The 15,541-nt window shown below is 46.6% G+C and overlaps 1 protein-coding gene across 3 annotated transcripts in view; it reads right to left on the bottom strand.

Moving 5' to 3' along the window:
* Positions 1–15,541, bottom strand: part of LOC147010807 (integrin alpha-M-like) — a 174,630-nt gene that overhangs the window by 50,968 nt on the left and 108,121 nt on the right. For all 3 annotated transcript variants that reach the window (XR_015052164.1, XM_085858811.1, XM_085858812.1), the window contains 2 exons: positions 5,710–5,796; positions 5,524–5,593 (listed from right to left, as the gene is read on the bottom strand). Coding sequence is in view for 2 of the 3 variants with exons in the window: in XM_085858811.1 (XP_085714937.1) it covers positions 5,524–5,593; positions 5,710–5,796 (157 nt within the window). In the remaining variant the exon portion in view is untranslated. The remainder of the gene's footprint in view (positions 1–5,523; positions 5,594–5,709; positions 5,797–15,541) is intronic.

Raw genomic sequence — 15,541 nt, 5'->3', positions numbered from 1 at the left:
TATTATTTGAGGTCTGAAAACACTGAATCTTTGTTGTTATTTTGACCAGTTGTCATTTTCTGCAAATAAATGCTCTAAATGACTATTTTTATTCGGAATTTGGGAAAAATGTTGTCAGTAGTTTATAGAATGAAACAAAAAAAAAATAATGTTCATTTTACTCAAACACATACCTATAAATAGTAAAACCAGAAAAACTAATAATTTTGCAGTGGTCTCTTAATTTTTTCAAGAGCTGTATATATATATATATATATATATATATATATATATATATATATATATATATAAATAAACACACATACGGGTACAAACACACACACACACACACACACACACACACACACACACACACACACACACACACACACACACACACACACACACACACACACACACACACACAAATCAAGTATCTTACAATTATATTCTTGTGGTTGTTAGAGTGTAAACAGAAGAAAAAAAAGTTGGTATTATGATATAGAACAGCACATCAAATGAAATCGAAGTGATATAAAATAAATACTTGATTAATTCAACTTTCCACCAAGCTAAACTCGTGCCCTCTGCAGAAACCTCAAAGTGTTCTACTTCACAAAGACCTCAAGGTCGATGTGAACTTCTTTCTTGGGAATCAGGAAGTACAAGCTGATTGATGTAACTTCAACTGTTTCTCAACGTAGTCGCCAGTAGGATGTATATGCTAAGGCCAGTCGATGAGGTCATGCCTCAATGCCATCCACATGAAAATGGTTAGGATGGATCAAGCCATGACAAAACACTTACTTTGACGTCTTCATAATTCGCAAATTTAATGCCACACAGACGTACATTGATTGGTCCAAAGAGATGAAAATCAAAAGATGATGAGACAAGAATTCATCAGGGATGATTACGAAACTCCCATTCCAATAGTAGTGGTCACATTTTCCGTGTAATTGGGGCATTACATTGTGGGGAAATCACATCCTAACATATATATATATATATATATACATACATACATACATTGGGAGCATGCACTACAGCGTGTCGCTCCGTCCGCTTTCCACCGGTACTCCAGGGGCCTCCGTCTGATCATCCCTCAGGCAAATGCCTGGCCTATCTCCATCTCTTTGGCATGGGACATTCCAGGCACCCACCCAAAGGGGACCGCCTCAAGTTAACCCGAGGAGACCGCCATCTGGTGGATGACACTTCAGCACCACCCCGACACACACTGCAGTGTGTTTTGTGGATGAAGTGTTTTGTGGTGGCCAGAATGCAAATCTGCCACCAACCTGGGAAGTTAACCAACTGCAGGAGGATGTCTGCAGACACAGTTGGCAACAGAAATGGATGGCCATTGGCTCACAAGGAGCTCCTCTGCCTTTTGGCAGGTTTTGTATTTAATCCTGTTGGGTGTTCATGTCCATACACCATCCATATCAGGGGAACCTGGTGGGGGGACCCGGTTTAGTCACCGACACTCGACCCTGAACAGGTTAGTACGAGTTTTATATCATACCCGTAGCAAGTCACAGATCTGATCTGGCGGACTTGACAATCAGGGTTGGGTGTCTGACCTGAAACAGCATCCCGCTCTCTCTCCCCTTCCACAGAGTCCCGCTCTCTCTCCACTTCCACAGCGTCCCGCTCCCTCTCCACTTCCACAGCGTCCCGCTCCCTCTCCACTTCCACAGCGTCCCGCTCCCTCTCCACTTCCACAGCGTCCCACTCCCTCTCTACTTCCACAGCGTCCCGCTCCCTCTCCGCCTCCACAGCGTCCCGCTCTCTCCACTTCCACAGCGTCCCGCTCCCTCTCCACTTCCACAGAGTCCCGCTCTCTCTCCACTTCCATAGAGTCCCGCTCTCTCTCCACTTCCACAGAGTCCCGCTCCCTCTCCACTTCCACAGCGTCCCGCTCCCTCTCCACTTCCACAGCATCCCGCTCCCTCTCCACTTCCACAGCGTCCCGCTCCCTCTCCGCCTCCACAGCGTCCCGCTCCCTCTCCACTTCCACAGAGTCCCGCTCTCTCTCCACTTCCATAGAGTCCCGCTCTCTCTCCACTTCCACAGAGTCCCGCTCCCTCTCCACTTCCACAGCGTCCCGCTCCCTCTCCACTTCCACAGCGTCCCGCTCCCTCTCCACTTCCACAGCGTCCCGCTCCCTCTCTGCCTCCACAGCGTCCCGCTCCCTCTCCGCTTCCACAGCGTCCCGCTCCCTCTACTCTTCCACAGCGTCCCGCTCCTTCTACTCTTCCACAGCGTCCCGCTCCTTCTACTCTTCCACAGCGTCCCGCTCCCTCTACTCTTCCACAGCGTTTCGCTCCCTCTACTCTTCCACAGCGTCCTGCTCCCTCTCCGCCTCTACAGCGTCCCGCTCCCTTTCCGCCTCCACAGCGTCCCGCTCCCTCTCCGTTTCCACAGCGTCCCGCTCCCTCTCCGTTTCCACAGCGTCCCGCTCCCTCTCCGTTTCCACAGCATCCCGCTCCCTCTCCGTTTCCACAGCATCCCGCTCCCTCTCCGCTTCCACAGCGTCCCGCTCCCACTCCGCTTCCCCGGCATCCTGCCCCCTCTCTGCTTCCCCAATTTCTGGCTCACCAAGTGTCCCGCTCTCTCTCTCTCTGCTTCCCCAGCATCCTGCCCCCTCCATGATCACCCCATGTCCCATTCCACATCCTCATGCCTCCCCTCTTCACACTCCACCACAGCTCCCCTCTTCCCCCCTGTCTGACAACATTTCCTTCCCATCCCAAACTTTCTGGACCTCCAATATCCGAGGTGTTCACTCCAATTTGACAGATCACTGAATCCAAGCTGTCACTGGTAAACCCGACATTATCTGACATACAGAATGCTTCTTCCCACAGGATGTCCCCGATTCCTCGATGTCTCTCCCTGGGTGTTGTCTTTTTCAGTTTGACAGGCCTGAACCCCGTTCTGATGGTGAAGTTGCAGTTTATGTCAATAACTCCATTTCCCACAGTCTGTGTACTACCCCTCCTAACCACCACGAGTAGCTTTGGCTATACTTTCCCCTTTGCAACCACCTCCTGTTGGTCTGTGTTTTGTTTCGACCTCATAACAGGGACGACTGTATTTACAACTCCATGTCTTCCAATACGGACCATCTTATAACCACTCATTCCAACTCTCTCGTCCTCATATCTGGTGATTTCAACAGTCACCATTCCAATTAGCTGGGTGTTGGTACCTCTTCAACCACCCATGGTATTGCAGCAAATGACGTCTGTAAGTCTCTAGGCCTCACCCAATCAGTGAAACCTCTGACCCAGATCTCTCTGAATGGCACGTCTTCCCTTCTGTACTTAGTTATGAGGAATTTCCCCACAAATGTCTCCATTCCTCTTCTGCTCCATCAAGTGAATCTAACAATGTGCTTGTGGAAGCCAACATCTCTCTGGCTATATTGTCAGAGCCAATTCAGTGCTGAAGATTCTGACGGTTCACCCAAGCTGGCTGGCAGGGACTGCAAGCTGCCATCTGATGTCAAGAATGGTCTTTCATTTCCACCTCTCATGATATTAATGAAAACCCCAACAAGCTTGGTTTCCCTTATGTACAGATTTATACCATCTCATCTGCAGTTACCATACTGATCCTCTCACCCCTGCTTTACAGAATCCTGTGGTGAGACAGTTGCATTCAAATAACTAGCCCTCTCTTCATGAAAGGTAAATCCGACCGAAGGCAAGCTCAAATCATTCCATAAAGCCTGGAACAGCTACATGTCCACTCTCAGAAAAGGCAGAAAATAACATCTGGCCAACCTCAAGGCTCAACTCTCAAACCTGACTCCTTCTTCAAAGACATGGTGGCACCTTGTCAAGTCTGTCTCTCAAGTCCACTCCACCTACATCCCTTTCCTCACTTCAAATGGCACCACAGCTGACTATGGTTGTGAGAAGGCAGAATGCCTCAATTCTGTGTTTGCTTCCAAATATTGTATACCCAAAACCGTACTCCCGACACCTACCCTACCCTTTCATACCCAACTACTCCTGGATACTGTCTTCCACACTTAAGAAGGTGGAGAGGTTTCTGGTAAACCTCAACTCCGATTCTGCGACAGACCAAGATGGCATCAGTGCTACACGTGTCCTAAAAAAAACCCCTGCTCTGCAGCTCTTGCTCATCGTTTTTCTGCTCTGTTCACTCAATCATTCTATCTAAGGCAGTTGCCGTCTGCCTCGAAGTTAGCCGACAACATCATTGCAAGACACAAACACGGTGAAAAATGGATTCTATTAACTACAGACCTATTAATTAGCTTGCTTCCAATTATAAGCAAGATCATGGAATCTATCATTGCAGTTCACATCAAATCTTTCCATTTCTCCAATGGTATGGTCTCAGATCATCAGTTTGGTTGCAGACCCAGTTATTCTACTTCTATTCTTTCAACAATGGATGGAAGCCCTCAGTCTCAGACATGAGATCAAGGCCATCTCTCTGGACATATTTTGAATATTTGATGAAGTCTGGCACCCCACCACGATCTCCAAACTCTCTCCCTGTGACATCCAAGGCCACCTCCTATCATGGCTCCCTGACTTCCTTCACCACAATATTCAGAGTATAGCTCGTAAATTCAGAGTATAGCTCCTCTCATCTCCTCTCTCTGTCAATATTTTAGTGTCCCGAGGCAGCGTTTTGGGCCCAGTCTTGCTCCTCATCTTCATCAATGACCTTTCTGGTTGTCTGGACAATCCTGCCTATCTCTTTTCTGATAATTCCATCCTCTGCTGTATCATTTCTCATTCTTCAGATAGTCAGGCAGCACCCTCTTTCCTCAATGCAAACCTTGATAGAATAAGGAGCTGGTCCGACACTTGGAATATTTCTTTCAATCCGACAAATCCCACACACTCACCATGTCTTTTCAAAAGGACCATCTGGCAAACCAAAGCAACCTATTCCAGGAGATTGTGAATTTTTTTCCTTCCCCCTCATCCCTTTTCATTGTCAATTGGTTTGTTCCTTTTCTGTTTCATCCCCCACCTTCTCCTTCCTTTTCTTGTTGTGCTTCATTCAGCTTATATGCTGCTTGTTCACCCCCATGTGTCCTTCTCCCATCCCCCCATTGGGACCATACTCTGTGCAGAGCGTCGGTGCTGCCGAAGCAGTCTCCTTGGCTATTGGGTACAATCCTGGATGGGTCGCCACTCCGACGCAGCATACTCGAATGACAGTAATCTCAGCAAGCTGGTACTCATTTTGCCGACCTCAGAAGGATGGCAGGCTGAGTCAACCCCCTGGGCCCTGGTGAATTAATTCAGCGGGAAACGAGGCTTGAACTCAGGACCCGAGGATCCCAAGCCACCACCCTAACCACTGAGCCAACACCAGGCATATATGTCCATCTCCCCGCCCCCTTGATCTCACTCTCACTTCTACTCTGCTGTTGGGGCTTCCATTTTGTGGACTTCCATGAGCCTTGTTCATGCATATAAAAAGTTCACTTCAACAATGAATACGGCCTTAGTTTTATAAACCAATAACCCTGTGTTTTACACATACCTTGAAATAAAACCACAAGACCTGGTCGTTCTTCTCTGTCCTGTTCAGAGACACGTGGCTCTGCACATTCCTTCAGCAGGTAGTTATGGCAGGGTTGGAACAGGATACATTTCATAAGAGTTACTCTCATCAAAAATGGGAAATTTTTTCACATCATCGTGTTTTTGTCATGGAGGAATCTCTTACCCTTTGAGTACGGTATTGATGGTGTACAACACACGGACCACAGCATTCGCATTATTGTTGAATAGAGTTTTGGGCAATTCATCGTCACTGGAAAGGCAAGAAGTACAAGACAAAATTGGGTGAGTACAATCTATCCCCGAACCATTCAAATGCTGAAATATAATAATAGTTTATTTCTTTATTAACTCTCATTTGACACCCACTTTTAAAGAGACCTCGCAAGACCCACTTCACTTTAAGGGAGGCTTCGCAAGACCCACTTCACTTGAAGGGAGGCTTCGCAAGACCCACTTTACTTTAGGCAAGGATTTGGGAGACCTACAGTACTTTACATGGAAGGAGGTCTCATGAGACACTATATTTTCAGGGAGACCTCACGTGACCCACTATACTTTAAAGTGGCCCCACGAGAGACTCTTTACTTTAAGGGAGGCATCAGGAGACCAACTTTACTTCAATGGAGGCCTCACAAGACCCACTTTACTTAAAGCAAAGCCCCAAGAAATCCACTTTCAGAGAGGCTTCATGACACCCACTTTCAAAGTGACTTTGTGAAACCTACTTTCACAGCAGCATCATGAGACCCACTTTCAGAGAGGCCTCGCAAAACTGGCTTTGAGAGAAGCTTCACAAGCCACACTTTCAGAGAGGCCTCCTTTGGCCTCAGCCACAATATGTCACCGTGAATAAGAGAAAATATCTTAAATGAACACATTGCATTTGGTACATTTTAAATAGCATTCTGCCAAGAGATAACAGCGACCAGGAAGCCACAAGCTATTGTTTCCTTGTGAACCTCAGGATTTATAAAGGAACCTCTAAATATCATGGAAAACAAAATCTCGCTTTATGATACTCAAATACAAGTACTTTATTTTAATTATATTCAAATATGAAGCCCCTGAAACTATATTTGTCAAAAACAAAAGCATGACCTCTGCAAATATCATTGGGGATATTTCGTGCTGTGCGAGATTTTCAGCATAATCTCTGTGTCTTAGCTGTGGTTTCTTTTCGTGAGATTTGAGGCTGATGTGAATACGCATGGTATTTATTATCCACTGGCCAATATAACCGGTCGCTTCGCTGAAGGGGAATATTAAGGGTGAGGGAGGGAGAGAGGGAGGGAGAGGGGAGAGAGAGGAGGGAGGGAAAGGAGAGAAGATGGAAGGAAGGTAGAGAGAGGGGAGGGGTGGGGGGTCAGAGAGGACAGAGGGAAGGGAAAGAGGAGGGGGTGACTTAGAGGTGGGAGCGAGGAGGGTGGCAAGCTACGAAAGGGGGAAGAGTGTGGGAGGGGGGATTGGGGTAAGAGACACCTCACCAAACGTCACTAAACACTCCGGCAGGGGGGTGGGAGTGAGGAGAATGTGGGAGAGAAGAGGAGGAAGGGGGAAGTAGGGGTTTGGGAGGAGGTAGCATGAGGGGAGAGGGACTAATTAAAGACTATCGTGCAGACTGGTGAGATGAAACAGTCCAAACGTCTCAGGCCATTGTGCGCAGAACACCATGCCTTTCATTCCCAAAACACTTCTGTTCATAAGACCCAGGGTTTGGTCCCATATGATCCGCTCATAAAAGCCTTGAGGTTTTAATAATCAGGGGGAATAGTCTGAACAGAGTACCTTCTTTGATTCCTCAACCAATGGAGACTCACAAGACATTATCGGTGCACGGGCCAATACAAATAGCTGTTAAGATGGGCTACTTAATCCTCCTCCATCAGGTTGGAGCAGATGAGAACTTTATGGCATTTGAGACATTTTATTTGCTGAGATGAGAGGGCAGATGGTGGTTATAATATGAGTTACCTTGCAATGAACTTCAACGCAAGAGGAGGCCATTTGGCCCATCAAAGCTTGAGCAATGGATTTCAACCTATGAATGTTTGTGCATACCTTCTTTTTAATGCTGAGCGTCAAACAAGGAAGCAGCGCATACCATTTTTAAAGTCTTTGGAATGAGACTGCCGGGGTTAAAACCGCCGACCTCCCAGACTTAGAGCGGACGATCTCAGCATTATAGTGGGGCAACTTAGCTAAACATAGCATAACAATTGTGCATTTTGTGAGGAAAGCACCAAATTTGGCACACTTGTAGCCTATCATATTATGAACAGATTTGGATATTGGGCCATCTCAAATTCAGCCGCTGATGGCTGTGGCAGCCATTTTCCACTGCCATCAAAAATTTTGAGATGGCCCAATATCCAAATCTGTTCATAATATGATAGGCTACAAGTGTGCCAAATTTGGTGCTTTCCTCACAAAATGCACAATTGTTATGCTCAGTTGCCCCACTATTAAGGTTATGCACCTCCTGCAGAGTTTAACATAATACATATTTTGGAATGTAATATATATATATATATATATATATATATATATATATATATATATATATATATATATATATATATATATATATATACATATATACATATATATATACATATATATATATATATATATATATATATATATACATATATACATATATACATACATATATACATATATATATACATATATATATAATTATATATATATATACATATATATATAAATATATATATATACATATATATATATATATATATATATATATATATATATATATATATATATAGTGTTACGGCTGTGGAAATTCGCATTACACCATGAAGGGCCCGTAGGTGAGATATCACTAAGTACATGTGTAGTTAGCCCCAAATCCGTTGTCTGGAGGGAATTTATGTGATTCATTCGGGCTGCGACGTTTTGAGAGAGCCGTTTTTCTGTTCTATCTTTATTTTGAACCAACCACGTCTCAACCGCCATCACACAACAACCACCAACCACAACGCCGCTTCAAAACAACCACCAACCACAACGCCACTTCACAACAACCACAACCACACCTGCCTCTCAACAACCACGCCATCCTCACCACTCCGCTAGCAACCGTCAACATCTCCACGCACACAAAAGGGGAACAACAACTCCCACCCCGATTTCTCTGGTAAACAAGAATGACGGTTGGAACTCAACTACCATCCCGATTTCTCTGGTAAACAAGAATGACGGTTGGAACTCAACTCCCACCCCAATTTCCCTGGTAAACAAGAATGACGGTTGGAACTCAACTCCCACCCCAATTTCCCTGGTAAACAAGAATAACGGTTGGAACTCAACTCCCGCCCCGATTTCTCTGGTGGAATATCCCCCCCCCCCCCCGCGTGCCGCGAAGGGAGGTCGGGGTGCCCGGGAAATAAAAGGGCTTACGGAGGCGCCGCTGAGAAAGTCAGGCCAGAGGAGGTCAGGTCAGGGCGGTCGGTGAGAGTATCAGTGTCAGTCGGCGGTTCATGGTCTTCTGCCCGTCTGGGTCTTGGAGAAGCGGTCCGTAGAGTGACCCGCTCGTTGGAGCTTGCAGTCGGTGGAGAGTCCGGACGTCGCGGAGGGACGCGGACTGGAGGCGCCGCTCTGCCAGCTGTGTCGCGCGGACCTGTGCGTTCGTACAAGGAGCGCCGGAGAGAGCTCGCCCACCATCGCACCGCGAGGGTGCAGGTAACCTGCAACGGTCTCGTGGGACTCGTTCAGTCTGCCAAGTCCCACGCCATAAAGGCCCACGGGCCCCGTCTGCCCCCTTGTCTATGAGGGTGGCTTTCTCCTTTGCTTTTGAGTTAATGTGTGTTGGCGCCGTCTGTAAAGTAAAACTGTTTAAGTGTTGCCGTGTGCACGCGTAGTCGGTTGTAGATCTGCATTGTTGTGTTTCTTTTGTTGCAATTGCTGTAGGTGCATTCTGTTTAATTGTATATGTGTGCTCTCCGCGTGCCGCGGAATAAATGTGCATTATGTTGAACTGTTTTCCCATTTCGCTTCGTCTTTTCTTTAATTGAATCTCCATCTTGCTTCACATAAAGGGTTGGTAGTGGGCTTAATACGCCCGATAATTAATCGGAACCGTCGAGGCCGACGATAACACCGCTCGGTTATCACTGCAGCACGGAACGGACCGCTTAAGCGGTTCGTGTCCGGAGTCGGCCTGTGACGTGGTGCGATCGCCCAGTCGACCATTCGCGCAGGTACTTAGGTAGATCGAATTTGGCGAGCAACCATATCCTGCGCGGGTGGGCAATTGGCACGATCGTGGTGGGGTTAAACCCCCACCCGTGACTAGCTCCCGGCGTTGGTCCGAGAAGGTCACGACTGAATTGTCCGTCCGGTGGGTGACGTGCCGCGATTCGAGTCACGTGGCCATCCGCACGCCGGCGGGCGCGAATTCGCAACAATATGTATATATACATATACATATATATATATATATATATATATATATATATATATATTGTCGTGTCCAGTGGGTTTAAACCCCACCAGGATGGATGGCAAAACGTCTCCCTTGAAGGCTACAACCGAGACTTGGAAATCAATGGGCATGTGTTAACGGGGTGTAATAGCGGAGAGATGATCCACCCAGGAGGAACACAACACAGGGGCGCTGTACCAGGACAGCACAATGCTACATTGTCTTAAAAGGAATACATTTAATGAAAATAAATGAATATTTACAACGGACAATAACTCAGAAGGTAATGACAATAATAATGTAAATAAATCCGACAGTTTTGGCGCCTCCCACACAAACTCAAATACAGACAAAATGGACACAAAATGAAAAGAAAAACCTTCCCTCCAAACTATTCCTTGACTTAGCTTGGCCCAGAGCGAATCCTTGTGGAACTGGAATTGAGGCGTTTCTCTTGTAGCGCGACGAATGCACGCCAGACAATCCGCGAGCGGCACTCCACATCAAGGCTCAAAGCCCCAGTGTAATGGCTTTGTGTGCTCCGATCGTTCTCATCCACCCAACCAGAACCAAAAGGCCAGAGTCTTACTTCACCACGCGAGCCAAATCGCCTCAACACAAATTCAATAGCCATGTTATCCTCCTCGGCGTGCACTCAACCACCGCTCTCGCCTCTCCAAACAATGCACCTCGTTCCTCCACTCTGATTATGGCTCTCCACAAAATGTGCAAGCCAACTCCTTCTTCCTCATAAAAATGCACAACCTCTCTTTTCTTTTATTACGATCATGCCGATATATTGTCCTATACAGTAGTCGGAAGCCTCTCACAATGCGCCAGCCACACCTTTCTCTTTTATCAAGCAGAGATATCCTCCACCTCCAGGGTGTGGTCTGCTTGCACCAAACCCGGGAAGGCAGGGCTACTCCTGCTCGGCTAGCTTCTGACGTCACGCCCATCAATCATCCCTCAGGGGTGTGACTTCGCTTGTTGTCAACCTTTGAAGGCGGGACTTTCTGCCCATTTGTTGTGGTTTCAGGGACGCGTTCCCACCTTTATTGCCGATCATTAAATATAAAACATGGGGAAACATCACAGAGGGTAATCACATACTGGGAAACTTATTCTTACTCCCGAGGCTAATTAACACTGCACCACCCCTCGTGTGGTGACACATAACACTTAAGCTTACAGGTCCCCTACTGACTCACATCAAGATTCCTCTTACTTGTCCACGGACCAAGCAACTCCACACAATGCTATATTCCCTATTAGATTCTTCCGTCTACCCCCACAATCATAACAATATATATATATATATATATATATATATATATATATATATATATATATATATATATATATATATATATATATATATAGTTGCGGTGGAGGAAATTCGCAAATCACCATGCAGGTCCCATAGGTGAGATATCTCTGTAAGTGCATGTGTAGTTAGCCCCAAACCCATTGTTTAGAGGGAATTTATGTGATTCATTCGGGCTGCGACGCTTTGAGATAGTCGTTTTTCTGTTCTATCTTTATTTTGAACCAACCACGTCTCAACCGCCATCACACAACAACCACCAACCACAACGCCGCTTCACAACAACGCGAACAGCCACGATCTTTACCTTCACAACTCGCTCCCGCAAACATCGCATCACCGCCATTCTAAACGGCACCATGGCCATAAACCACCACCATAAACCCTCCACCACCTTCACCTCTCCTCCTTCTACCGCCATTCCCGCACCACTTGTGAGCACCGAGCGTCAGGCTGTCCTGGACTCGTGCAAGACGCGCGCCGAGCCGCGAGTGCAAAATGCGGCCTTTCCGAGGAGAATTCGGATCAGGAATGCTACACGCCCACTTCTGATCCGTCCAATCAGCAAGCGCGGGGCGGTTTGGCCCCGCCTCCAGGCGCGTCAGTGTAGAATCGAGATATGCAAATTCGAGGATCAGGGGAGACTCACGCCCCTTTTCCTCCGTCCAATGGGCGAGCGTGGCTCCACCCCCGAGCTCGTTCTGATCCAGAAATTTGCATATGGGTTCTCCTGCCGGCCTATAAAGCGCCGAGCGAATTGGAGTCGAGTCAGTCTGGAGAGGTCGGAGAGCCGAGTGGAGCTGGTAGTCTGTCGGGGAGCTGCAGAGAGAGGAAGCCTGGACCTTGGAGGAGTGGGGAGTCGGCCTTGGAAGGGCGAAGAGAGTTTTAGGGCAGAATCGGGTTGGAGCGCGGAGTGGAGTCGGGAGGCGAGGGCGTACAGGTGGTTTGCTGCAGTCGGCTGAGGAGAATTGGGGAAGAGACCGAGTAGTTTGGGTCCGAGGCAAGGAAGACGGTGGTCGGCGACGAGCTCGCGGTGGAATCGCTCGCCGCGGGACCCAAGCAAGCCAGCTATACTCTTTCCCCAGAGCATCAACAATTCCCCCCCTTTTCCCCCCTCGCTGAGATAGTGCGAAAAGGGATAGTTCCCACCTCTAGAAAAGAAAAGGGATAGAAAAGGGATAGTGCGATAGTTCCCACTCCACTCCAAGCAGTGCCAACGAAACCCGCGAAGGAGCACGAAGTCGGGGCACCGCCGCACCGCCACATTTGCGGCTCATCACAAAGACACGGGTAGGATCCATCCGGTCTCGCGGACCTGACCACTCTTTCAGGTCCCGCGCAAATATTGGCCCACAGGCCCCGTCTGCCCCCTTGTCTTTGAGGGTGGCCCTTTTCTTTTGCTTTTGAGTAAATGTGTTGTTGGTGCCGTCTGTAAAGTAAAACTGTTTAAGTGTTGCCGTGTGCACGCGTAGTCGGTTGTAGATCTACATTGTTGTGTTTCTTTTGTTGCAATTGCTGTAGGTGCATTCTGTTTAATTGTATATGTGTGCTCTCCGCGTGCCGCGGAATAAATGTGCATTATGTTGAACTGTTTTCCCGTTTCGCTTCGTCTTTTCTTTAATTGAATCTCCATCTTGCTTCACATAAAGGGTTGGTCGTGGGCTTAATACGCCCGATAATTAATCGGAACCGTCGAGGCCGACGATAACACCGCTTGGTTATCCCGATAGTACGGAACGGGTCGCTTAAGTGGCCCGTGTCCGGAGTCGACCTGCGGCGAGGTGCGATCGCCTGGTCTACCCTCCGCGTGGGTACTTAGGTTGATCGAGTTTGGCGAACAACCCTATCCCACGCGGGGGGCCGATTGGCACGATTGTGGTGTAGTCGAAAGACCCACCCGTGACTAGCTCCTGGCGGTAGTTCCACGGAGGGTCATGACAGAATTGTCCGTCCGGTGGGCGACATGCCGCGATTCGAGTTACGTGGCCGTTCGCACGCCGGCGGGCGCAAATATATATATATATATATATATATATATATATATATATATATATATATATATATATATATATATATATATATCATGGCGTACAGTAGTACTCCATATGGAGGGAAGGCAGGATGGAAAAAATGGCCACCCCATCACTTGTACAAAATCCAGCCATACATTGGGACCATATTCTGGGCAGAGCATTGGTGCTGCTGAAGCAGTCTCCTTGGCTATTGGGCACAATCCTGGGTGGGTCACCACTCCGACACAGGCTACCAGCAAGCTGGCACTCATTTTGCCAACCTCAGAAGGATGACAGGCAGAGTCAACCCCACCTGGTATTAATTCAACAGCCAAGTGGGATTTGAACTCAGCATCATCAGATCCCAAGCCCATCACCCGAACCATTAAGCCAACACCAGGCATATGTACAAAATGTTATGCTGAAAAGCGACTGCGGAGTAAATTTATCAGCCTTTAAAAGCCATTTCTTTTATTCTCAAACCTTTTCATAACTACCAAGAATGAAAAAGGTGCCAGAATGCATTGTTAAAGTCCCATATCGAGAGATCGCAAAATCGCCAAATTGTTCATTGATGGAACTGTTGATTAATGCAGTCCAGCCAAGCACAGTAATGGCTGAAGCAATAACAATAATTCCAATGGAAGGAAGCGACATTGTCTCTTGTGTGTTGTACCCACACCATAACAAAAATAAAATTCCTCGGATTTTTAAAAATAATTCTTAATCACAATACACCACAACCGGTTGAACACCATTTCTGCACGCGCAGAGAGAGAGAAACTCTCCCGTAAAGTCTCTGTCATGGATTGCAAGGCCATGGATTGTAAGGTACAACAAAATGAGTAATAATATGATGGAAAATGGAGGGCCTAGAATGGTTTGCTGATGCTTTCATTGAGGTTCACAGGAGGTCATACCGGTTATTGAAAAGAGAAATTCTAAATTCACCTTTCCATATTCCGTTATGCATTCCATTGTTAAAGGAAATTGTGCAGTACTTCCTCCTTATGTAAATAGATGTGATCATGTGACTCCTTTATGAGGCATCTATTCACATACACAGGGTAGGGAGGGGTGGGGAGGTAGGAAATTGGAAATGCCAGCATTGAAAAATGGAACAGAAGGGAAGAGGGTAGTGTTTTTTGTGGTCCGTTTTCACATCGACGATGTAAATGCGCTTGTGATTATGGATACGAGAGGATGTTCATAAAGGGGCAGAGAATGCAGCATGGAGAGAGGGAAAGGGTAGATTGAATAAAGGCTGTTATCTCACTCCTGTGGTCCGGATCATTGGCTAAGTATACGACACAAGAGATAGGAATGGAGGTATCTTTTTTATTGTGTACATATAAGTAGGGAGTAAATTGAGGAAGAGAAGAGAATGTAGGATACGTAGGAGAAGCGAAAGGTGATCGGGATGATATACGAGTTTGGGGATAGAATCCAAAGGGAAGGAGCAGAGAAAGAAGAGAGGGTAAAGAAAAATTGTGCCATGCTTGCGTACAAAATAGATAGGTGACTCCAAAACTGAAACACAACAGGGTCGCTGAATGTCTGAGTGGAGTGAGAAGGGACGGTAATATTGGACGAGTTAATTAAGGGAACTATGGAAGGGTCTTGTACAAGATATATTGTTGAGGGCAATGTGGGTCGGTGTGTTCCCGCTGTAAACGCCCCTCAAAATAATTTTCTGGATGCTGACGTCATTGACATCTCGAGCGGGAAAATTGAGTTAAACAAGTCAGAAAAAAAAACATTGTGTGGATAGAATCCAACCCCCCCAAAAAACAACCAAACAAGTTAGAAAGGAACAACAATGTCAGAAAGACACCACAACACAACACCACAATCCTTTTATGGATTGCCATCACGACATCTTTTGACATTTTTCTTTCTCAATCCCACAACAAATAAAATACACAATTACATCAACCCACACTACAAATTCACAACTACCTATAACAATTGTTACGATACACCTTATACAATTGTTATTAATTTCACCTATGACAAAAATGTCAAAAGATGTGATGGCTATACGTGTAAGGATTGTGGTGTCATTCCTGTTTCGGTATTTTTGGGGGATTTCCTCCCTGCATGTTTTTTAATTTTTTTAAATGTTTTTTTCTGACTTGTTTTATGTACATATTACTCACCTCTGCATGTTTAGTACACTGTAATGGTGATGCAACCGCATAGTAGATGC

Source organism: Eptatretus burgeri, chromosome 16, assembly GCF_056783735.1.
Source record: "Eptatretus burgeri isolate ZD-2024b chromosome 16, Ebu_testis_v1, whole genome shotgun sequence".
Classification (NCBI taxonomy): domain Eukaryota; kingdom Metazoa; phylum Chordata; class Myxini; order Myxiniformes; family Myxinidae; genus Eptatretus; species Eptatretus burgeri.
The sequence above is the reverse complement of the archived record's forward strand: the minus strand, read 5'-3'. Positions and strand labels throughout refer to the sequence as shown.